Raw genomic sequence first — 23,275 nt, 5'->3', positions numbered from 1 at the left:
TTATAATTTAATTTTAAATGAAGCTTCTCAAACATTTTAAAAACCTTATTTACTTTACATACAACAATAGTTTAGTTCTATATTATAGACTTATAGAAAGAGACCTTCTAAAAACGTTAAAATGTATGACTGGCACGCGAAACCTTACATTAGAGTGAATAAATGAAGACTCGGCACCCCACTTCTGAAAGGTTGCCGACCCCTGGTCTATAGTCACTTAGCGAACCAGTGCTATCTGCCTACACAAAATTCCTATTTAACTGTACTATCCTAACATTTATCTGACACTTGCTATATTTTGAACCTCTGTGGAGGACACATGAGGCACTACCCGAGCGAAATCAGTCAGAGGTGATCTGAACCTTTGCACCACACTCAACGGAAAGTCACCAGGCACACCAGGGGAGTCAGGACACAGGTCTTATCAGTCTCTTAGGCCTTGCTTACTCTGGAGATCTTTCTTCTGCGTCCGCTGTAGCCGTCACAACTCAGGCGGTTGGGTGACTTGTAGAGCAGCGCCAGCTTCTGCTCCCTCACGTTCTGAGCCTTGCTGTCGGGGCTGAGATCCAGAACTGGGTGCTCTGACTGCGTTCTCAGCAGCAGCAGTAGCAGAAGAAGCCTGTCAAATACAGTGGTGTCAAACAGCCTCAGAGATGGATAAAAAAACGCTCTGTCTTGTCATCTGAGGCAGAATCGGACTCTTCTTCTATAGGAACGAGAATACTTCCTTCAATTGACTGGGGTTCCTGATTTCTAGTCGCGGAGTGAGTCCCAGGCGTTTTCGCTGTGGGTATGTCAGGAAAATTAACTAACTGTCCCATTGGCAGCAGTTGATTTCTGTCTCTCAGTCCATTCTCTCACTTCAAGCGGTACACTGGACTGTCTGGTAGCGTCTGGACCGTGACTTACGGGTCAGACTTCCAATGCTCGGGATTTCAGATGAGTACACGGTCATCAGGTACCAAATCCTGTTCAGTTACTTGTTACTGGGGTTCCTTTTCTCTGCAGCATTCCTTGCTCGCTTATAGGCAGCACTCAGTTGTTCTTGAAGCCATGTTACTTACGTACCACAAGTAGGACTCTTGACTGGAGCCATTTGTAGATTCTCCAAAGCACATGTCCACAGGCAGAGACACTTCCCTACCAAACATTGGGTAGTAGGGTGAGAATCCCATAGACTCATTCTTGGTAAGGCCTTATTCTGGAATAAAAGTGTCAATGGGGGGGGGTCTATTCTGGTCAATTGCCCTGTGTAGATAAGCCCTAACTCCTAATATGGGCCCTCTTATTCCAAAGGCAGTGTGATCTAGTGGCTAGATTATTGGCCTGGAACTCTGGAGACCTGGGTCCTATTTCTGGCTTTGCCACTGCCCTGGCCAAGTTGCTTCCCTCCTTCTGCATGAGTAGCCCCCTATGTAAAGTGGGTATAACTATACTGACCTCTTTTGTAAAGAAAAGTGCTAGGGGTAGTTATTTATTCTTATTGCTCTGGAACAAGAGTGGCACTTTGCACTTCAGTTTAAACCTCTTCCAAAGCAACATAAATTACACTGAAAAAGGCGCTCTCATTCCAGAATATCCACATGGGGATTATACCACCGTCATTCTATGTATTTAAATTCACACTTTAGTTTATCCGGCTATAATCTTCCCATGAGGACAAACCCTTAGTTTAAACAGAGCCTGTTCTTCCAGGAGCCTCTGCTCCTTTAACTAATCAAAGCAGAGGGGTTGGCTCTCTTTTGCACAGCCCCTCCCACTCTCCACACCTGTTTGAGCAGAGATCCAGGTGAGTGACTCAGGTGTCAGTACCAGCGAGGCAGACACAGAGGTGAAGAAGGGAGCTCTGAGGATCTGAGTCACTGACCCCTGCTTGCATCTCTCCCAGGCTGTCAATGGCTATGGACACCCCAGGTCAGAAGAGGGACGCATGGTATAGAGCGGGTTACCAATCCCGCATGACCCGCCTGCAGGAGAAGGAGAACCTGCAGAAGCTCAACGACCGGCTGGCCGTCTACATTGGCTGGGTGCGCTCGCTGGAGTCGCAGAATGCCGGTCACCGGCTGCGCATCCCCATCCCTGACGAGGTGTCAAGCCGTGAATTGTCGAGCATCAAAGTGGCCTACGAATCGGAGCTGGCGGATGCCCGCAAGACCTTGGATTCCGTGGCCAAGGAGAGGGCGCGACTGCAGCTGGAGCTGAGGAAAGTGCAGGAGGAATTCAAGGAGCTGAAGGCACAGTAAGCACCGGGGCAGGGAAGGAGCAGGGGTCACGAAATCACAGTCATGCTAGGCAATGGGGCAACTGGTCGTGGGAGAATTTCCTCCCACCCTCTCAAAGGTTGAGGCCGCCCCTCGAAGCTGGAGTGGGAGCAGTCAGGGCTGGCAGCCTTGGGAAAGAAGCCACAAATATCCCGAGGCCGCAGGCCAAGGCGAATAGCGGGTTGTCATGTGTTTGGCAAACGGTGAGCGATGTGAAGGGAAAGAAAAACAATCCAGAGTAGGAGAAAGGGAAAAATCTCTATCCTGGCTGGGATGTTACTGAGGCAGCAGGTTTAGTGGTAAGGGGATTTGTTTTCTAAAAGCCCCCCAAAAGGGACAGTCTGAAATTAACCTGCCTAGAACATGCCATAAATAATCTATCAGCCCAGAAAGCAGGAGGAACATTTTACAGATGTCTTTAAAAGCTGCCCAGGATTTTATATTTAGCTTCCTGTGTTTCTCCCCACGACGGACCTGTCTCTAGATAACTCCGTGGTCATCTCTGCATTAGAACAGTTGCTAGTTCTGCATTTAGATCCTAGGAACTAGTTGGTATTTGGAGATGGATTTCGAATGCAGCTTTCCCTGTGCTGAATGTCTGTGTCTGTTCTCCCCTGGCCATGGGCATGCCAGGATGGGGGAGGATTTTGAAGGATATGGGGAGGAAGAGATTTTGCTTCTACATCAGGAGCCGTGTTTTCTAAAGGTTTTGCAGCCTTAAACTTTAAAACAATCTCCTCAATCTTTTTCTTAAGCCATCCATTACAATCATGCCCAGCCTGCAGCCAGCTCCTGCTGCGGCATGGCTGTTAAACAGCTGCCCTGCTCCACTCCAGAGGTGGCTGCATTGCAGTGATCCCTGTTTATAATCGGTAGGATCTGTTGCTTACTGGAATGGAAGGTGCATTCTCGAAAACTGGATGTTTTTGCTGCCATTCTCTGACACCAACAGACCCTCTTGGAAAAAGCTCCCGTCCCCGAGGGGATTCCCAAATGACCACTCCTGTTCTGAGCCTAGTTATTAAAAGCGACAATCAGTGACTCGGGCCATTTATCTTGAAAGCTCCGCTCCTACCTTGCTTTGTGCTTGGAGAGCAGGTGGTGACAGTGGAGCGAACACTCCTGCTGGCAAAATAAAAACACCCCCAGTGAGTGGTGATAGCTTTGTCAGTGGGAGAGTGTCCCCACCGGCACTTTTTGTTGGTAAAACTTTTGTCGGTCAAGGATGGTTTTTTTTCACACCCCTGACCAACAAAAGTTTTATGGACAAAAGTGCAGTGTAGACATAGCCTTAGTCTCCTCTGAGGCCGGGTGTGGTGCAGTGCCGGTTCAGTTCCGGGAATCTGCAGCAGCCTGGAGACATCCACTCCCTTCCCTGGCTCAGCCTCAACTGAGTTAGCGGCTCTGCCTTTTATACTTCCGGTCCCACCTCTTCGCTTCCGGTGGGAGGGGTGAGCCTGGCCTGGCTCCACCCACGAGGGATCAGAGACTGGCTCCTCCCCCTCTTGCTCAGTGGGAGGCCACTCCGCCTTACTACACAGAGAAGACAAATACTTTGAACTGGGGAGATTGGTCCCAGGCTGAGAAGGGAATTCAGTCTGTGTATTAAGAACTGTAACCTGCCTGCAACATCCAGTGGGGTGAGAAAAGCTGTTTGATTAAAATATTACTGAGTGTGATAAAATTTAGGGTTTTTTGAATGCATGTTTACTTTTATTTCTTAAGTAACCATCTCTGACCTTTATGCCTACCACTTATAATCACTTAAAATCTATCTTTCTGTAGTTAATACATGGTTTATCTTTACCTGAAATGCCTGGGGAATCTTGCTCAGATTACAAAGTCTGGGGCATGTCCACTAGCCTTTGACAACGTGGTGAAGTAATTAATGAGCTTGCATTGTTCAAGAGATAGTCACAGGCAGTGGAAGATGGTACATTTCTGGGAGTGCAAGGCTGGGAGGAATTGCTGGGGTCTCCCTCTGTGCAGTTCATGAGTGGCTTAGCGAGTATTCGTGCAACTTAGCTGAGTGTGTCCCTGCACATCGTTGACTGAGTTAATCACAGCACCTGGAGGGGTTTGCTGCTTGTCTCACAAAGCATCGTCAGACAACCCAGACTGGAGAGTTAAAGGGGCACAGTGGTCCCACAGTTTAAGGTTGTACCCCGGGGGTCCGGTCACAAATACAGATAATAAATACTAACGATTCTGTACATGCTTTGCGCAGCTCAAGCATTCTGAGATGGAGGCTGTCAGCAGGGTGTGTGCGTGTGCACACGTGTGTATGTTCCGTCAGATGTGCTGTAAAAGGGACCATTACTTTGATTCCCCAGGGAGCCGCTTGCCAATTCATACATCAGCCCGTGTTTAATTTTTAAACACCCACGCGCCGCTCTGAATCACCAGTCAATAAACACCAGCAGGGCTGGACCAGTAAAATTGCCTGTAACATAGGATGCTACAAGCTATTTTTGTTACTGATCACGCAGCCGTGTGTGTAATGGGACGCTGGGAGCACTGGGACATCAAAGAGACTCCGGCCATGTCTATAGAGGGGATATTTGTAGCAGGGTAACTATGCCAAGTGGTGCGGGGTGGATGTGCTGCATCAGTGTGAAATGGGGCTGCCTCCCGTGTCGTTTCCCCTGGTTTTGAAGCATCACTAAGTGCACTGGTGCAAACCCCCGTCCTGTCTGTGCAGATCCCAAGTCGGGGGCATGGTAGCTGCATGATCCAGGAGAAACAGAGCAGGAATTGGGCAATCTGGACCTGGACTGTGGCTACATGGGTCTCCGAGCACCAGCGTTGTCAATCTAGCATCTTCCACCGTTGTGAAATTCCCCAGGACCCTTGGGATCAGGTTCTGAGCTCTCCCCTGGGACTGGAGGGGTATTTGGACCTGGGGGTAGTGCTCTGGGCCCGCTCCAGCATTGGGTCCTCATTTGCATGGGGCAGGTGATTCCCCGAACGTGTCCACAGAGCTGTTTGTTGGCTGTGTTCCAGAAATGCTAAGAAGGAAAGGGACCTGCAGGCCGCTCAGGCTCGCCTCGACTCCAGGAAGACCCAGCTCAACTCCAAAGAGGCCGCGCTCACCACCACCCTGGGGGAGAAGAGGAACCTGGAGAGTCAAGTCCAGGAGCTGAGGGTGCAAGTGGACAAGGTGAGCGGCAGGTCCTGTCCCCTGCTGCCCCAGGGCCCCCTGTGGTCCCCTCTGCAGCGCCAGAGATCATGGCATTCCCCGTACGCATCCTGCCAAGCTTTCTGAGAAACCCCTTGTGGTCCAAAGCGGATGGGACCCTGCAGCTCCGGGGAGTTAATGGCTCCAATGAGTTAGGGAGCCAGCACCAGGTGGGATGGGGGACAGGCAGCTGTGAGCTACTCTCTCTAAGTATCCCCTGGGAGAGACGCAGTCCCAGGTTTTGGTTGGTGTCTGGGGGAGTCGGGAAGGCTCCAGTTCTAATCACGCTCCTACCACTGACTTGGAAGCTCTGGAATCGCTTCGCTGATCATGCCTGTCAAATGCTGATGGGAGCGGCGAGGCTGGAGCCTTGTCTGACTCCTGTTGCAGCGGGGCACAAATCCAGCCCATGGACTAGTTGTGCCGATTGCCGGCCATGGTCCCTTCTGCTGCCCTGGGCAAAGTAGGAAATGCCCGGCCCAGCCATGTCAATTTGCCCAAATTGGCCTGGAGACCCCTGATTTGAAGGGTCCTTTCCTGGGCCCCTGAGCAGCTGTCACAGCCTTGTGATAGGGAGAGCCCCTGACCTGCGGGAGGTGGGGGGCTGAGGCGCATGGTGGGAGTGGATTTGACAGGCATGATTTCGGTATTGGGGGAGGGGAGGATTGACGGGTTTAGCTCTGATGTGGTTTATTCAAATGAGGCAGTGAATATGTAGAATATGCAAATTGAGCAATCACAATTTGCGGAAAGGCTCCAGATTTGCCGGCCTGCAGTCCCCAGGCTCAGCGGCCCCCTGGCGAGGGACCGCGCTTGAGACCCGCCTGCTGGGGCTGCGAATCTCCGTCTAGCTGCGCTCACTTTCCTCTCTCCCCTCCCCAGCTGGAAGCCGCCCTGGGCGAGGTGAAGAAGCAACTGCAGGACGAGATGCTGCGTCGGGTGGATGCCGAGAACCGTCTGCAGACGCTGAAGGAAGAACTCGACTTCCAGAAGAACATTTACAGCGAGGTGAGCGGGGTCGGGCTGCCCCCTTCGAGCAAGGCCCTTCGAATGCAGGGGTCAGGCCTGACCCAGGCTAGCCCAGCACAATACAGACCCTCGGTGCAGCCTTGTACACTGTATGGGCTTGTGATTTATCGCTCCCCCCTGAGGACGGGTCACACCAACACCCCCAGGAACAGAGGACTTAAGGCGAGGTGTGTTGGCAGTGTCAACTTTTGGGGCGATGGTTGCCAGTCACTTGTTGGTGAGGATTGGGGGGCAGAGGGTAAAGAATCCAGCGGCAATAGGATTTAATAGTTAGAATATGGGATCAGGAGCTAGGACTCCTGGGTTCTATTCCCGGCTCTGCCACTAACTTCTTGTGTCACACTAGTTAAGTCACTTCCTCTTGGGACTCAGTTTCCCTATCTGTGAATTGGGACTCTTACGTCTTGTGGACAGGCTTGGCTCAATTTTATTTTTATTTTGTAATTTAGATGGATAAGATCAATTAGGGCTGTCAAGTGATTACAAAAATTAATCGTGATTAGTCGCACGGTTAATACTAGGAATACAATTTATTTAACTATTTTTGGATGTTTTCTACATTTTCAAATATATTGATTTCAATTATAACAGAATACAAAGGGTCACAGTGCTCACTTTATATTTATTTTTGATTACAAGTATGTGCACTGTAAAAAAACAAAAGAAATAGTATTTTTCAATTCACCTAATACAAGTACTGTTGTGCAATCTCTTTATCGTGAAAGTTGAACTTACAAATGTAGAATTATATATTAAAAAACCTGCATTCAAAAATAAAACAATGTAAAATTTTAGAGCCTGCAAGTCCACTCAGTCCTACTTCTTGTTCAGGCAATCGCTCAGACAAACAAGTTTGGTTACATTTGCAGGAGATAATGCTGCCTGCTTCTTGTTTACAATGTCACTTGAAAGTGAGAACAGGCATTCTCAAGGCACTGTTGTAACCAGCATCGCAAGATATTTACTTGCCAGATGCGCTAAAGATTCATATGTCCCTTCATGCTTCATCCACCATTCCAAGGGACATGCGTCCTTGCTGATGACGAGTTCTGCTTGATAATGATCCAAAGCAGTGCGGATTGACGCATGTTCATTTTCATCATCTGAGTCAGATGCCACCAGCACAAGGTTGATTTTCTTTTTTGGTGGTTCGGGTTCTGTAGTTTCCGCATAGGAGTGTTGCTCTTTTAAGACTTCTGAAAGCATGCTCCACACCTCGCCCCCCTCAGATTTTGGATGGCACTTGAGATTCTTAAAGCTTGGGTCATGTGCTGTAGCTATCTTTAGAAATCTCACATTGGTACCTTCTTTGTGTTTTGTCATATCTGCTGTGAAAGTGTTCTTAAAATGAACATGTGCTGGGTCATCATCCGAGACTGCTATAACATGAAATATATGGCAGAAGGTGGGTAAAACAGAGCAGGGGACATACAATTCTCCCCAGGGAGTTTAGTCACAAATTTAATTAACACATTATTTTTTTAATGAGCGTCATCAGCATGGAAGCATATCCTCTGGAATGGTGGCTGAAGCATGAAGGGGCATACAAATGTTTAGCAGATCTGGCACGTAAATACCTTGCAATGCCGGCTACAAAAGTGCCATTCAAATGCCTGGGCTCACTTTCTGGAGATGTAAATAAGAAGAGGGCAGCATTATCTCCTGTAAATGTAAACAAACTTGTTTGTCTTAGCGATTGGCTGAACAAAAAGTAGGACTGAGTGGACTTGCAGGCTCTGAAGTTTTACGTTGTTTTGTTTTTGAGTGCAGTTATGTAACAAAAAAAATCGACATTTGTAAGTTGCACTTTCAGGACAAAGAGATTGCACTACAGTACTTGTATGAGGTGAATTGAAAAATACTATTTCTTTTGTTTATCTTTAAACAGTGCAAATATTTGTAATCAAAAATAATATATACTTTAATTTCAATTACAACACAGAATACAATATATATGAACATGTAGAAAAACATCCAAAATATTTAATACATTTCAGTTGATATTCTATTGTTTAACAATGCGATTAAAACTGTGATTAATCGCGATTAATTCTTTTGAGTTAATCGCGTGAGTTAACTGCGATTAATCGACAGCCCTAATAGCAATGCTTATTTTGAAGCAGTTTTTAAATTTTTATCTCTTTACATTTTCACAGTTATAGGAAATTGGTGGGGAGCTAGACAATTATTTCACGACAATAGAAGTTGAGATTTGAAAAGTTAAAACTTTCCAACCATTAAAACACAAATTGTCAACATCACATGTCAAAATACACAAAGTAAATGTTCTTCAGTCAAACTCTAATAAGTTCACAAGCAGCATTTTTCTTACCTTGCCTAGCTGTAGATTTCTGTCATTACCAATGGAAACATTTTTTATTGGTTTATGTTTGGGGTGAAATTGACATTTACTGATAAAAAATCGAATCCTTCCAAGCCAGTTTGTAGAGTATATGGGACTCTTCTGCATCCCTAACCCCCTAGCTCAGCATTAAGGGCCAGGGTCCTGTGTGCGGCTGCTCCTTCACTCCACTCTGACAGTATAAAGGAGCCGTCAAGTGAGAGTAAATTAGCCGCCACTAGAGTGGTATAAAGGGGCCTTGGAGTCACTGAGAATCAGGCACCAGGTTCTGGGGTCAGGGGCGACAGATTCTTCTTGGAAGTGGGGGGCCCACGAGGCCCTGCCCCCTCCATGGCCCCGCTGCTCCTCTTCCAAGGCCCTGCCCCCCAATCAAGCTGCAGCCTTGCTGGAGAACCAGGCCCCTCCACCTGCCTGGGGTGCGGGGGCCGAGTGCAGCCCCCAGCCCATGTCCTGCCCCCCTTCGCCCAGGGCAGGTGGCGGGTGCGCAGCTGTCCACGTGGCTCTTACCCTGACCCAACTCTGGCTTCTGGCCTGGCCTGGGGACGGGGCCTTGGGGGCCCGAGTGCTGCAGGTGGGCCATGATAAGTGCCACCTGGGCAGGTGTGGGGAGTCATGGACCCTCCATCTGCCCTGGGTGGGGAACCGGGGGGGGGCACTTGGGCTGGAGGCTGCTCTCGAGCCCCCCCACCCCAGGCAGGTGGAGGGTCTATGTCTCCCCACAGCTGCCTGGGCCACTCTAACCTGAGTCAGGCTCCAGCTTCCGGCCTGGCCAGGGGGGGCCAGGCCTTGGGGGGAAGAGGAGGGGCAGGGGGCCTGGGCATGGCTAAAAGTGGATGGGCCCTGGCCCCTTGGCCCGTTCTGTTCTAGCTTCCCCGTCTGGGGCATGTACATTACACATGGAGAAATTCCCACTTGAGCCTGGCTTGGCACAGCTCCCACCTCGGGGGCAGGTGAGTCCCAGCTGATGCCAGTGTGGGCCCCACCAGCGAGGCTGACGGCTGATCGCTGCCCTGTGCCAGTGAGCTCCACCTCTGAGACCCACGGCTCACATTCTCCTCCACTTATTGTTGTGACCCCTCCCAGGGACGTACACGTCGCCACGAGACCCGCTTGGAGGAGATAGACAGCAGCCGGCAGCAGGAGTTTGAGAGCAAACTGGCCGACGCCCTCCGGGGCCTGCGGGCCCAGCACGAAGAGGAGGTCAAATGGTACAAGGAGGAGCTGGAGAAGACTTACCGATCCAAGGTAACACACTGCACAGACGAGGCAGGAAAAAGAGATGCCAGTATGGTGGGCCAGTGGTTCAAGCACAGGGCTGGGAACTAGGACTCCTGGGTTCTATTCCTGCCTCTGCTACCAACATCCTATGTGACCTTAAGCAAGTCACTTAACCCCAAATCTTCAGCAGCAACAGCCTCTGATCTCTGGGAACTCGGCTGGCAGCACACGGGAGCCTGGCTTTGAGAGGCTCACGGGAGCTTCTCCTCAATGAGGAATCAGGCTGAGCTGGCAAGATGATTTTCGGGATCCACTTGTGAAAATGTTGGGGGCCCTTTGGGCCCTGCTTTCCCCACCTGTGAAATGGAGAGAACACTTAGTACCAGCCTCCCCGGTGGGGAATGTGGAGCAAAATCAGCGCCTGTCGGGCATGTTCACAGCCTCTGATGGAAGCTGGCCCAGAGGCCGGGGTTTTTGTCTCCTGCGAGGGGCTGATGGATAGCTCACCCTCGCAGGCCCCCGATCGGCCTCTCCCAGGGCCGTTCGCTCCCACCACGATGGGACGTCGGTAGGGAGCTGCCCCTCTGCGGCGCTAACCCTGCCTGGCCTGTGGCTTGCAGCTGGAGAACGCCAAGCAGTCGGCGGAGAGGAACAGCAGCATGGTGGGCGCTGCCCACGAAGAACTGCAGCAGTCGAGGATCCGCATCGACAGCCTGTCGGCCCAGCTCAGCCAGCTGCAGAAGCAGGTGAGCAGGAGATGCCAGGGAGAGCATTGTCCAGCCATCTGCCCCCTGCGCCCGCTAGTGCCCCCTTGTGGCTGCCCCAGAACCCAGCTGAGCGCCTGTCATGGGCGAGCTCCATTCAGGACATGAACACGCCCCTTCAATCAGCGCTAGGTGCTGCCCTCTAGCCACGATGCTGGGCACTGCAGGGGGGCTGAGTGGAGCTGGCCGGCCGCCAGGGGCAGCATTCGCACCTCCACTGGCATGATTGTGGGGCATGGAGGAATGGGGCGGGATGGGCGGGTTTGGAGGGGACATGGGCATAACACCCCCCAGCCTCCCTCAATCCTCTGGCTAGCACTTGGCTGCAACAGAGCTGGGCCCTGGGACGTTTGTCACCCAACAGGTGCGTGACAGCAGTGGCCGTGAAATGTGCATTCACCTGCTGCACCCACCTAGGGCAAGCCAGGGGGCTGCCTGCCCCACTGCTGGTTTCACCACCCAGCTTAGTCTTAAACCTTCCGCATCGTGCATTATAAGGACTAGGGAGGGGCCCGGCTCTGCGCTCTTGTTCTGGGTCCCGTAGCATCCCGGGGTAGGAGATGCTCAAGGGCCCAATTCTCTGCTGGCTGCAGTTCTATCAACAGCTGTTTCTGCCAGCAGAGGAGCTGACCCTGACCGTCCAGCGCCGGTCCCACCCCGAGAGCTCGAGACCGGCTCCAGGTTCCCGAGGGGCTCTTGTGCACTTCCACTCGGGCTGCAGGTTGACGTCTCTCCAAGGGCCACAAGCCGGCAGGACTTTGCCGTGCCGGACCCTGGCCCTGATTCTGCACCCGTGAGCCAAACCCTAAACAGGCTTAGGACCAACGGGTGCTCGTGGGCCTGATCCAAAGCCCGTTGAAGCTAAAGGCCGCCATAGACCGTGTCTAGTAATAGTCCAGGCTGTGTAATGGCTCAGTGGCCCTGGACGTTCACCCCAAGAGAAGGTGACATGTCTGTGTCTAAGGGGCCAATAGCCCTGGTAGCGAGGGGCTCCCTCTGCTGCATGTGCTCTCCTCACCCCCTTCCTCCGCGTCTCCTCTCTGCTCCCAGTTGGCTGCCAAGGAGTCGCAGCTGCGGGACCTGGAGGACGCGCTGGCCCGGGAGCGGGAGACCAGCCGACGCATCCTGTCCGACAAGGAGCGGGAGATGGCGGACATGCGGGCCAGGATGCAGCAGCAGCTGGACGAGTACCAGGAGCTGCTGGACATCAAGCTGGCCCTGGACATGGAGATCCACGCCTACCGCAAGCTACTGGAGGGAGAGGAGGAGAGGTGGGTGCAGAGAACGGCTCCTTGATGGGGTGGGGGAGGGGCTTGCTGGGGGCGTGGCTGAGCAGGGATGGGGGAGGACCCTGCCAGAGGCGTGGCCAAGGAAGGGTGGGAGAGAAGCCTGCTGGGGGCGTGGCCAAGGAAGGGTGGGAGAGAAGCCTGCTGGGGGCGTGGCCAAGGAAGGGTGGGGGAGAAGCCTGCTGGGGGCGTGGCCAAGGAAGGGTGGGGGAGAAGCCTGCTGGGGGCGTGGCCAAGGAAGGGTGGGGGAGAAGCCTGCTGGGGGCGTGGCCAAGGAAGGGTGGGGGAGAAGCCTGCTGGGGGCGTGGCCAAGGAAGGGTGGGGGGAGCCTGATGGGTGAGGGATGTGCCAATGGGAGCTGGGCGAATGGAGGACATGCTGATTTGCGTGGCCTGGTAAGACAGACCTGGTCGCATTCACCTGACCCTAATGTGAAGGGGTTTGGTGCTGCAGTGATGGGCCGATTGGGGGTGGGATACGGACCCAAGCTACTTACCTGGATCCCACCTTCCCTGCTAGGGGAGGGGTGTTGGCCCAGCCTGTTACAGAGACAGGGGCCAGTCACAAAAAAGTGTGATTTCATGATGGAGACGTGTCCTTCAGGGGACGTCCCATGGGGTAGCAGCCTCTGTCTGCAGGTCCCCAAGCAGCCACGAGATCTTGTCCTCTCTGTCGCTTCTAACTAGGCCCTGATCGGCCAGCGCCCTAGGGGGTCCAGGCCCTGATTCCCACCCAGCCCCCACTCACACCCTCTCCCTCTTTCCCAAGGCTGAGGCTGTCTCCAAGCCCCAGCTCCCAGAAGGGGGGCTCCAGGATCCACGTCAGCCACTCCACCACGCCGGGCTCCTCCAAGAAGAGGAAGCTGGAGGACGGGGAGCACCGGACGAGCTTCTCCCAACACGCGAGGACCAGCGGCCGCGTGGCCGTGGAAGAGGTTGATCTGGAAGGGAAATTTGTGCGTCTCAGGAACAAGTCCAATGAGGTAGATTTCCTGGTGGCGATGCTGGTCGTGCCTAAGCAGGGGCAGGATGGGTCAGTAGCTGGAAGGGAAACCATGTAGTTCTTGAGTGTCCTTCCCCTCGGGTCAGCCCTAAACCATCTGTGCAGACAAAGGGTGCTGCAAGGGTGTCTTAACATCGAGTGAATCAAGTAGGAGCACAGCTCTGACTCCTTTAGTAGCAGTCTCTAGCTCTTATGTGGCATTTTTCATCAGCAGATCTCAAGTGCTTTACAAGGAAGTTCAATATCATTATCCCCATTTTACAGATGGGGATACTGAGGCATGGAATGGGAAGTGACTTGCCCAAGGTCACCCAGGAGACTAGTGTCAGAGCTAGGAATAAAACCCAGGACTCCTGAGTACCAGTCCAGTGCTCTGTCCACTAGGCCACACTGTCAACTAAGTGCTTAGAGGCTCTAACAGAAGTCAGGGCCACACTGTACTGGGAGCTGTACATACACATGGTGAGAGACAGTCCCTGCCCCGAAAATCTTTGTGTATATAAACAAGACAGACAAAGGGTGGGGAAAGGGATACAAGCAGAAGATGGGGAAACTGAGGCGAAGGGAGGTGAGGTGACTTGCTGAAAGTCAGAGGGTCTGTGACAGAGTCCCAACTCAGTCCCTTGACCACGAGATTTGTAGCCAAGGGGAGGCAAAACCGGAACAACCTTGAAGGTTGGTTTCTCAAGGGCTCTGCCTTCTGTTACACAGGACCAGGCGATGGGGAACTGGCAGATCAAGCGTCAGAATGGAGACGAGGCCCTCATCAGTTACCGCTTCCCTCCCAAGTTCACCCTGAAGGCCGGCCAGGTGGTCACGGTGAGTAACAAACTGCACTTGCACGGGGCTAATGAAGGGTTAGCGCCCTGGGGAGCTGATGCGCCGTTCTCCGTTGGCATTTGTCACTCTGGAGCCGCCCCTGGGAGATGGAGCAGCGGGTCCCACCCTCCTGAAGAGCAGAGCAAATCCAGCCCCTCTGAGTGCCCAGGCATCTCACCTCCGGGCCCCTTGGTAGAATGGCCATAGGGCTCCCCCTTGGGGACGGATGGGAGATTGCAGCTCGGATTCTAGCTGGGATACAACGCTCCAATGTGGGGGGGCTGATCCCCCCTTTGCATGCAGGAACTGCTGACATTGCCAGATCTGAGCTCGGGCTGGCAGAAATCGCACCCCGGCAGCAGCTCTTGTAGGATTCCTGCCATTCGGGGCTGAAGTGGCGCTGGATTTTGACATCTTAAGCTCCAGACCACAGCCCTGGCATGAGCAGAAGCCTGATGCAGCACCAAATTCCCCCATGCGGATTCAGATCCTGCCTGTGGTTTTCTCAGCCCATCTCACTTGCATCCGTTCCTTGCCGTTTAGAGAGTAGTGACCCCCCCCCATTCAGCAGTCTGACATGGGGGTTTGAACCTGGAACCTACAGCATCCAAAGCAAACTCCCATTTGAGTTATCTTAGCAGTTCCTTTAGTTAACAGCTGTAGTAGACTCTTATCTTCTCATGTGGAGCAGCCGCTGGACAGGGGCAAAGACCCACATGGGGAGTTAGGTGAGGTTGATGCCGCTGGCGCGAGGTGCTACCGATCTCTGTTTGTTCCTTTTTAGATCTGGGCCTCCGGAGCGGGCGCCACCCATAGCCCTCCCACTGACATGGTGTGGAAGGCCCAAAGTTCCTGGGGCTCTGGAGACAGCCTGCGTACCGCCCTGGTCAACTCCAGCGGAGAGGTGAGACGCTTGCGCTGGGGGTGGGGCAGTGGCAGCTGGGGATCGAGGTCTCGTGGCAACATGCTCTGGCCGGATGCAAGAGAGGGATGGGTAAGAGGTGGAGGGTGAAAGTGACGCATCGGCCAGTGGAGTCAGGTCTGATTCTCCCTCGTGTGTTGCCGTCTGCGGGCTGGGAGTCACTAGGGTGATCTTTCACCTGAGCCATAGAGTGAAGGGGGATCTCGGCAGCTGTAGCTGCAACTTGTCTTTTCCCTCCCTCCCTTCCAGGAGGTGGCCATGAAGAAGCTGGTGCGCACGGTGATCATCAATGACGACGAGGAGGATGGAGGCAGCGTCCACCCCCGTGTAAGTGTCATGGTCTGTTAGGGACAGGCAGTGGAATATAGGGAGTAGGAGGCTTGAGAGATCTGGTTCTGCCGCTGGCCTGCTGGGTGACCTCAGGCAAGCCCCCCTCCTGCTGATTGATGCACTGATCCTGCACCTCCCAGGATCAGACCCGGGGGCGCAGGGATTTGAGGCGATGGGTGTATAGGGACCCTGTCAGTTATCTGGCTAGAAAACAACCAACCACAATGTCAGGGAAGCAAACTGTTCTCCATAGACTGCATGAGATTCTCTCTGCACGTGGACACACCCTCAGCACCGGCACCAGGGGACCAAGCTGACGATGGGGGATGTGAGTTCGTTTGGAGCATCTTGAACAAAAGGGCTCTGATCACCCCCATGGGGGAGTGGGAGAATAACCTTCCAAGCTGGAGCCAGCCCGTAGCCTGGAGCATTCAGGGTTTCGTCTGGAGGACGATGCGGGCTTTGGTGGAAACCAAGCTGCAGAGATGGCTTCTCCAAAGCCATCCGCTTTGCAAGGCCGCAGCGGATGGCTGAAACGCTGCTGTGTGGTTTTAGCCCCCCCGGTGCGTTCTTGCACTCGTGCTCTCCTCCCTGCAGCGCTGAAGTTGTCCTTCCTAATCTGGGGCCGGTGACAGACAGATGGCTTCATTAAACAGAGGATGGGCTGGTGCCCAGTTAGAAGCGTGTTCAGTTCTTCTCCCCCACACAACGTCCCTTGTCTAAATGGGCAAGAGACAGAGGCCGCTCCAGCGCGTATCAGACAGGACATCTGCGGTTCAGTAACTCCACCTAGGGGATCTGTTCCACTCCTCACTCTGATCTTGGGGGCCTCTGGCCCTGGAGGAAGTTCCATCAAGTACTGAAGCCCCCTTGTTTCTCTTTCCACACCCTAGGCCCACTGCAGCGGCACAGGTGATCCTGGGGAGTCGAATCTGCGCCCCCGCACTGTTGTGTGCCGCACCTGTGGCAGGCCAGCAGTGAAAGCCAGTGGCGGCCAGAACGCCGTGGCCGGCTCCATGTTCCCAGAAGCGTCCACCTCCAATGTCACCATCACCCTTGGGGGCACTGGTGGAGACAGCAGCGGCGGCTTTGGAGAAAACCCGATCACCAGGTCCTGCGTCCTGGGTAATTCTGACCCACGAAAGGTCAGTGCACAAGAAAAAAGGCCCCTGTCTCTGGGGCAAAGGAATCCAGCAAGAAGGGGACTCCAGGTAGCCGAGTGTCCAGGCACAGCCTAAGCTCCAGGCTAATGGATCTCACTCATATGAAGGTCCCAGTGGGAATTCCAGCTGGTGGAACCCCATCATATTTGGTTCTTCCTCCTGCCCGCTGGCCAGGGCCAGTTCTGTGCCAGGATCGATGTGCTCTAAATACAAACAGGTCCCCAAACACGAGTAGTTTGTGGATGGGGATCTGTTGAAGGCTCCTCTCTGCAGATCTGTCACTGGGAAATGGTCTAAATGGATTTACTGACCCAGATTTAGCTCCCCCGTGGCTAAGCCAACTGTGCACATGCTCCTTCTTTCAGGCCACTTTTGTGCCCCCGGTGGCTCCCCAGGCCGGGGTGTGCCTGTTCTGTGTCAGCTCCCATCTCTGCTGCTGTGAACCAGCTTCAGAGGCCCTGTGGGCCAATTCTGATGCCCTGCTGCACCCAGTCCCCTGGTCCTCACTTGGGCCAAACTCCCACACAAGCCAACAGGAGTCTTTCCGGAGTGAGGACTGCAGGGTTTGCTGGCTGTGTGCCCGCAGTGCTGGGGAATGTGGAAGGGTCCCGCACCCCCACTCATCAGAGAGAGCCCCACAGCCCTCCAGCTAGTGACTGGCTCACGCCTTGAAGCATGATGGTTTGTATCTTGTACATGGATGATGATGTTAATCATACCCAGAATGTTCAAGATAAGGTCCCTATTTGTAGGTTTAAGCCCCTAGTTCCCCACCGTCTTGATTCTGGCTTATCCATGTGTCCCCTGGGCTGTTTTACTGGCCAGTCAGGTGGCCAGCGGCTCAGATCTCCAGGGCTGGCTGCTAGCCAAACTGGCAAGTTAAAAGCCTCCCAACCCCATGAGCCAGCCACTGAGGATCCCACTGGCCGCATCGCCACAGCAAAGCCAGTAGCCAGGAGTTGTGGTTCCTATTCTAACATTAGCTGGGGGGGACTCTGAAGCCGGGGGGCAAAGCCTGCACCGAGGACTCATCTGAGTGAGAAACCCACCTCCGGGCTCCTGGGAGGAACCCTTAACCCTCCCCCTCCGTCGTCGTTCTAACAGAGGCGATCTTTTAAACCCTCTTCCCTCTCCCGCTTCGGTTCCTTTCCTGGCTCTCTCCCCTTCTCTCCATCTCCTGGCTGTGGCTGCTGCTTCCCTCCTGACACTCAGCTGCCCACATCTTCCCACACCCCTCTCGGCTCCCTGTGCTCATGGCCCTGGCCAGGCTTCCTTCAGCTGAACGTCTCTAATGGGAGGTGCTTCTCTTAGGCAAGTGGTTAGGTCCTCCCCGCCTCTGAAATGTACATAGAAATGCATCTGTGTCCCCTTCCCATCTCAGATGGAATCCAGGCACCAGGCTTCTATCCTTAGTGCTAAGAACAGATATTCAGTCGCTTAAGCAGGGAACGGGGAACTCATGGGTCCTATCCCCTACTCTGTCCATGTCTCGCTGCATGACCTTGGCAAGTCACTTACCCTCTCTGTGCCTCAGTTTCCCAGGTGTACAACCAGGATAATGCACTGCCCTGCCTCCCAGGAGACTGGGGAAGTTTAATTCATTAACGTTTGTAAAGTATGTTAACATCTTCGGATGACAGCTGCTACAGAAGTGTCATCTTAGTGGTATGTTACTACTCATGCGCTTATGGTGGAGTATTTATAATATTCTAATGCTAATAAATGGTACTACTACTAATACTCTAGTGGAGTATTTTAATACTCCAAAACTAATTGTTAACACTTAGTGTCTGAGTATTGTAAATACTCTATTAGATCATTCTTATTAGTAGTAATATTTTAATATATAGCATTAGTTTATTAGATTAATACTATTCTAATCAATATTATTATTATTATTATTCTAATATAATACCACTAATCCTCCAACTATTTAGTGTCATAGATACTCCATCTATAAAATGGGGGGAGTTATATTATATACTTATCATAGAGAGATTGCAATATATGGATGAAAAGCACTAATTATTATTATTAATTACTTGTGTTACTGTAGCACCTAGAATCACTCACTCATGGACCAGGACCCCATGGTGCTAGGTGCTGTACAAATTCTAAACAAAAAGATGGCCCCTGCCCCAAGGGATCACAATCTAAAATATGAGCTGAGTATTTTATAATACTTACACTACTAAGTAATTAGTACTTAGCAACAGATTTTCTTGAGGGCTACTGCTGTTCCCCTTTAACTGAAGCAAACAGAACTTATTTATTTATTTACTTTCTATTTTCTCCCTCCAGGCTCCGCAAAACTGCAGCATCATGTAACCAGCAGAGGGTGCACTCCCTGCTTATACCCTGCCATATCATGCTATTTTTTTCCACAAAGCAAGAGAACCATTTCCCCCCTTTTTAAAACAAAGGAGTTTTTTGTTTGTTTCTACAGCAGAAATTTTACCTATAAAATGCTAAAAGACGCTTTGATTTTTTTAAAGAAAAAATCTATTTCTATAAAATAATATTTTTTTCAGCTTAAATTTTTTAAAAAACTAAAACCAAAGAGATCGAAGAATTGTGGTTACCAAAGAGAGAGAGATTAGTTGCTCTCTAGATTTTTTTTTTCTTTTTTTGGCCAAAGCTTTTTATATAGGACTAGCGGCAGTAAAGCCATCCGAGCTGAAACGCTGACTGTCGTTCCCCAGGGGCCGTGTTGCTCTCAGAACCATGCAATACCACTGCACTTAGACCCTATGGCAGAGCTCACTTGAAGTCAATGGGCCTTACGCTGATGTAAGTTAGCTTTGGTTCAGGCCCAGAATCCTTTAGGAGGAGGATCAAATCATCAGGTCTGTTTCTCATACACACTAAGGCCCTTTTACGTCGCTCTCACAGTGGAAAGTGGCCTTCAAGTGGATGGAACTGTAACTTACGAGCCCTGCGAGAAAAGGACCTTGGTGCATTTCACCCAGCGGGCCTGATTCTCATTGACAGCTCCGTGTCAGCTTCAGATTCTGTTTAATCGCATGGGGGCATTATCTTAAGCTCTCTCCTTTTGTCCCATTTCCTCTGCTTAACTGCCATTCCCCCACCAGCTGCCGCACTGCTATAGCCAGGGGAGATACTGCTGGGTTTAGTTCTCGTACTGTACTGTTGTTGGTCAATGACGCTTCTTTTTCTTCCTCTAAAGGCAGCCAAGTCGTGCCTTAGAGGGTGATACTGATTGGTTGAGTTTAATCAGAAAGGGAGAGGAACGAGGAGCCCTGTTCAGAGAGCTTGGTAGCACAGGGTCCAGTTCAGAGACCAAGGGCCGAGCGATCAGGGAGACAGAAAGAGAGACCGTTTCGGAATGTGCTTGTCATAAGCCTGGGACCAGATGTCAACACCAGCCCTGACCAAGGCAGCCCTTAAGGCTGCGTGTACAGCGCGACAGGGGTGCTTGGAAATTACAAGTGGGACTAAATAAAGCAGATTTGCAGACTTCAGTCACGCCGGGTATTTACTGTTCAGCCGTGGCCCCTGCCGGAGCCTACGATTGATCAAGACGGCCCAGCAAGATCCATCCAGTCCATTTGCCCTGTTGCACTCAGTGTTTGAGGAAGCTGCCGCACACCCTCCTCCATTGTAGCTGGGTGGGGGAGCTAAGGGCAGCTCCGAGTAGAGTCAGCGTAGAGTTGTCCGGTCAATGCTGTATTGGCAAAATGTTGCCCCAATCCCAGTATCTATAGATCTTATTCTCCTGGAGACACTACCAAGGGGCGGCAGGTTGGGAGGGGAGGCTGTGGGAGCAGAACGATACCTCTCCTTGCACGCTCCAGGCTGCGCCCTGCCGACTGTTAGCTAAAAAACAGCTTTTGGGGACGCCCCCAGAATAGCTCACTTACTAACCAGTCCATTTTTCCCACCGTCTGGGTTTCCAGGGTGGCTAAGGAAATACCTGGGGCTTGCCAGGGGCTCCCCAGAACAGCTCGGATGTGTTACCCCCAGAGGACACGGATACAGCCTTCCGATAAATGATTGACACCGGCAGTATTCTTTCCAAAACAAAGACACCTTTTACTGGTGCAAACAACAACCGCTAATACAATAATAATCTAACCCCCTCCCCACAAATCCCTTGTCACAAGTTAGAGCATCCCAAACCACAATAAGCATACCGTTGAAATGATTCGATGTGCCTGTGCCTTGTCACAGATGGCCGGTCTGTCACGAGACGCTGACAGCAGTTCTTAGCTGTACTTTATGTCTGACATACATAAATTCCTTTTACAATCAACACACAGACATACTCCTCTCCCAATGACTGTCCGACCCTCCTCTGGTATGTACCCTCCACAAACTCCTCAGTTGTCTGCTCTCTCTCCAACTGTCTTCTCCTTCGGTTTCTGCAGCTCCCTCCTTGACTATCAGCTGCCCGCTGACACCCTGCCCTTTCTACTGCCCTGTCAGAACTTTCTAATCACTTCTGCTACTGTCCTGTTTACCACTTTCTTTTTCCCGCCAACTTTACTTTGGTATGTGACCTTTAGCCTACGTTTAATGGTGAGGTTACCAGAGCTTATCCGTGGAGTGACTCTTGCTTATTTCAAATGGAAGCTAAGGACACAAAGTGGCGTCTGGGGAATTTCTCTGGTATCACCGGGGGCTATTCACAGGGAAGGAAGAGCTGGGACATGCTGAGCCCCGATCCCCGGAGAGTACAGGGAGAGGTATGGTGCAGCCCCACAGACCCCCACCCCCCATAGAAAGCCCTTGCTGCAGCCCCCTCCCCACTGCCACCCTGCCCAAAGCCAGGTTTGCAAGGCTGCAGCCAGGGAAGGCATTTTTCAGCATCTCCTTCCCCAGTTGTTGTCTTGCAAACCTGCCTTCCACTTGTTGCCAGACAATAGCAACATTTTTTGCTGGCAGCCGAGGGGCTGCTAATAAGCAATACTGTATTATACGTGACTATGTCAGCAAGCCCTACCGAGCCTGCCGTGCTAAGGGGACACTTCTCTCTGGGGCGTGTTCAGCCCACATCTTTGTCTTTCCACTGGCACGCTCTCCTTTGACGGCTTCTCGGTGTTAGGATCTGAAAGCCAAAATCAGCACCCCCCCTAGGCAGAGCAAAAAAACATCCAGCAGACGATGGACTCCTGGCAGAAAATTGTTTCCTTGGGACGTGGCCGTCTGGTGCCAAGAGGCTGGAATTTGCATCCTCAATGTACTGCTAATAAAACACCAGCTACAACTCTGATGTTAGACCCATAGACTTTAAGGCCAGAAGGGACCATGGTGATCATCTAGTCTGGACTCCTGCACATCACAGGCCACAGAACCTCACCCACCCGCTCCTGTAACTGACCCTGTAATGTTGAGCTTCTTGTTTACAATAAATTCCCGCAGGCTTTTTCCTCCAATTTTCAGTTTAACAAATCTTTTTTTTTCAATCTGATACTGACTCTCCACTCAGCCTGCCTGAGTCTGGCTCCATCAGTTCTGTTCTGCTTTGTCTAGCCCAGTGTTTCTCAAACTGGGGTCGCCACTTGTGCAGGGAAAGCCCCTGGCGGGCCAGGCCTGTTTGTTTACCTGCCCCATCCGCAGGTTCGGCCGATCGCGGGTCCCACTGGCCGCGGTTTGCTGCTCAGGGCCAATGGGGGCTGCGGGAAGCGACGCGGGCTGAGGGACGTACTGGCCGCCGCGTCCAGCAGCTCCCATTGGCCTGCAGCGGCAAACCGCGGCCAGTGGGAGCGCGATCGGCTGGACCTGCGGACGGGGCAGGTAAACAAACCAGCCCGGCCCGCCAGGGGCTTTCCCTACACAAGCGGCGTCCCAGGTTTGAGGTCTAGCCTGATTCATTGGGGTTTTTTTTTAAAACGTTTTGGGGGGAAATCTTGAGATTTTTTTAGTTAATCTCTCTGTGAAATTTGGTAAAGTGTTCAGCATCATAGTATGTAGGCACCTAATTACTCATGTCAAGTCCTACTGAAATCATGGTTAGACTATGAACCCTTCTCTTCTGGACCATGAGCCGATTTCACAGGCCCAGCTCCTTGGAGGTATTCAGGCACCTAGGGTTAGGGTTAAGGGTAAGAAGAAATTTTCTCTGTGGGCAGATTATCCCATAACTGTCCAGTAGGGTGTCAAGTTTCAGAGGGGTAGCCGTGTTACCTGAAGAAGCGGGTTTTTTACCCACGAAAGCTTATGCCCAAATACATCTGGTATGTATTTAAGGTGCCACCGGACTCCTCCTTGTTTTTGTCCAGTAGGGGGAGTTCTTGCACTTTCCTCTGACGCAATGATTACTGGGATCCTAGAATCATAGGGTTAGGAGGGACCACAAGAGATTGTGGCCACTAGCCTGGGATGGATTCCTACGTTTCCGTCTAATTTTCAGCCAGAGAAATGCCCCTGGACTTCATTTACAGCTTCATCTGAGTAAAGGACTTGACTAATTTTTACTAGTACTGGGTTTTTTTTCATCTCTGCCTTGGTACCATGAGCTTAAACTGCACGGCCGGCAGAAGGAGCGAATTCCTAGCTGGTACATTATAGAAAATGATCTTACGGTAACTTGAACAAACTCCCAAGATTACAAACAAATCCCATGTTCCACACAGACCTGGGCCAATACCGGCCTTTTCGGTTTGTTAGCCATTTAAAATGTCAGACGAGGCAGCATTTTGGATTGGGCGCGAAATGCAAAATTTCAAAACGACGAGCGAATCGAAATATTGGCAAACAAATTCCAGGGGGGGGCGGGGGTCGACTGAAACATTTCATTTCAACTGAATTGAAACGTTCTGTTTGGATTTTAAAACGTTTTGGGACACGGTTAAGGCAATTCCGGGAAACTTGGATGCAAAAGGGTGTTTCAAAACGACGACGAGAAGAAAGAAACATTTTGTTCTGTTGCGTGACTGCAGCATGAAACAAAGCTTGGAGGGCGAGCTGCCTGGGTTAAG

The 23,275-nt window shown here is 51.8% G+C and overlaps 1 protein-coding gene across 1 annotated transcript; it reads left to right on the top strand.

The window, feature by feature from the left end:
- The first annotated feature begins 1,803 nt into the window (after positions 1 to 1,803).
- LOC101949652 (prelamin-A/C-like) lies at positions 1,804 to 19,811 on the top strand. The gene is made up of 12 exons (XM_065573743.1): positions 1,804 to 2,239; positions 5,265 to 5,421; positions 6,322 to 6,456; positions 9,914 to 10,075; positions 10,669 to 10,794; positions 11,863 to 12,083; positions 12,867 to 13,080; positions 13,812 to 13,919; positions 14,704 to 14,823; positions 15,091 to 15,168; positions 16,065 to 16,316; positions 18,636 to 19,811. The coding sequence occupies exons 1-12, from the start codon at positions 1,896 to 1,898 to the stop codon at positions 18,660 to 18,662; spliced, it is 1,944 nt and encodes a 647-aa protein (XP_065429815.1). The 5' UTR covers positions 1,804 to 1,895; the 3' UTR covers positions 18,663 to 19,811.
- The last annotated feature ends 3,464 nt before the right edge of the window (positions 19,812 to 23,275 follow it).

The sequence above is a fragment of the Chrysemys picta genome, chromosome 20 (assembly GCF_011386835.1).
Source record: "Chrysemys picta bellii isolate R12L10 chromosome 20, ASM1138683v2, whole genome shotgun sequence".
NCBI classification, from domain to species: Eukaryota; Metazoa; Chordata; order Testudines; family Emydidae; genus Chrysemys; species Chrysemys picta.
Note: the sequence above shows the minus strand (reverse complement) of the source record. Positions and strands in the feature narration are given on the sequence as shown.

Bases quoted from the DNA above. Each gene is read 5' to 3' on its own strand.
- LOC101949652 (XM_065573743.1), top strand. From the start codon at position 1,896: ATGGCTATGGACACCCCAGGTCAGAAGAGGGACGCATGGTATAGAGCG. The intron at 6,457-9,913 runs GTCGGGCTGCCC...GACCCCTCCCAG, and splicing joins TTTACAGCGAGGTGAGCGGG to GGACGTACACGTCGCCACGA. The intron at 15,169-16,064 runs GTAAGTGTCATG...TCCACACCCTAG, and splicing joins GAGGCAGCGTCCACCCCCGT to GCCCACTGCAGCGGCACAGG.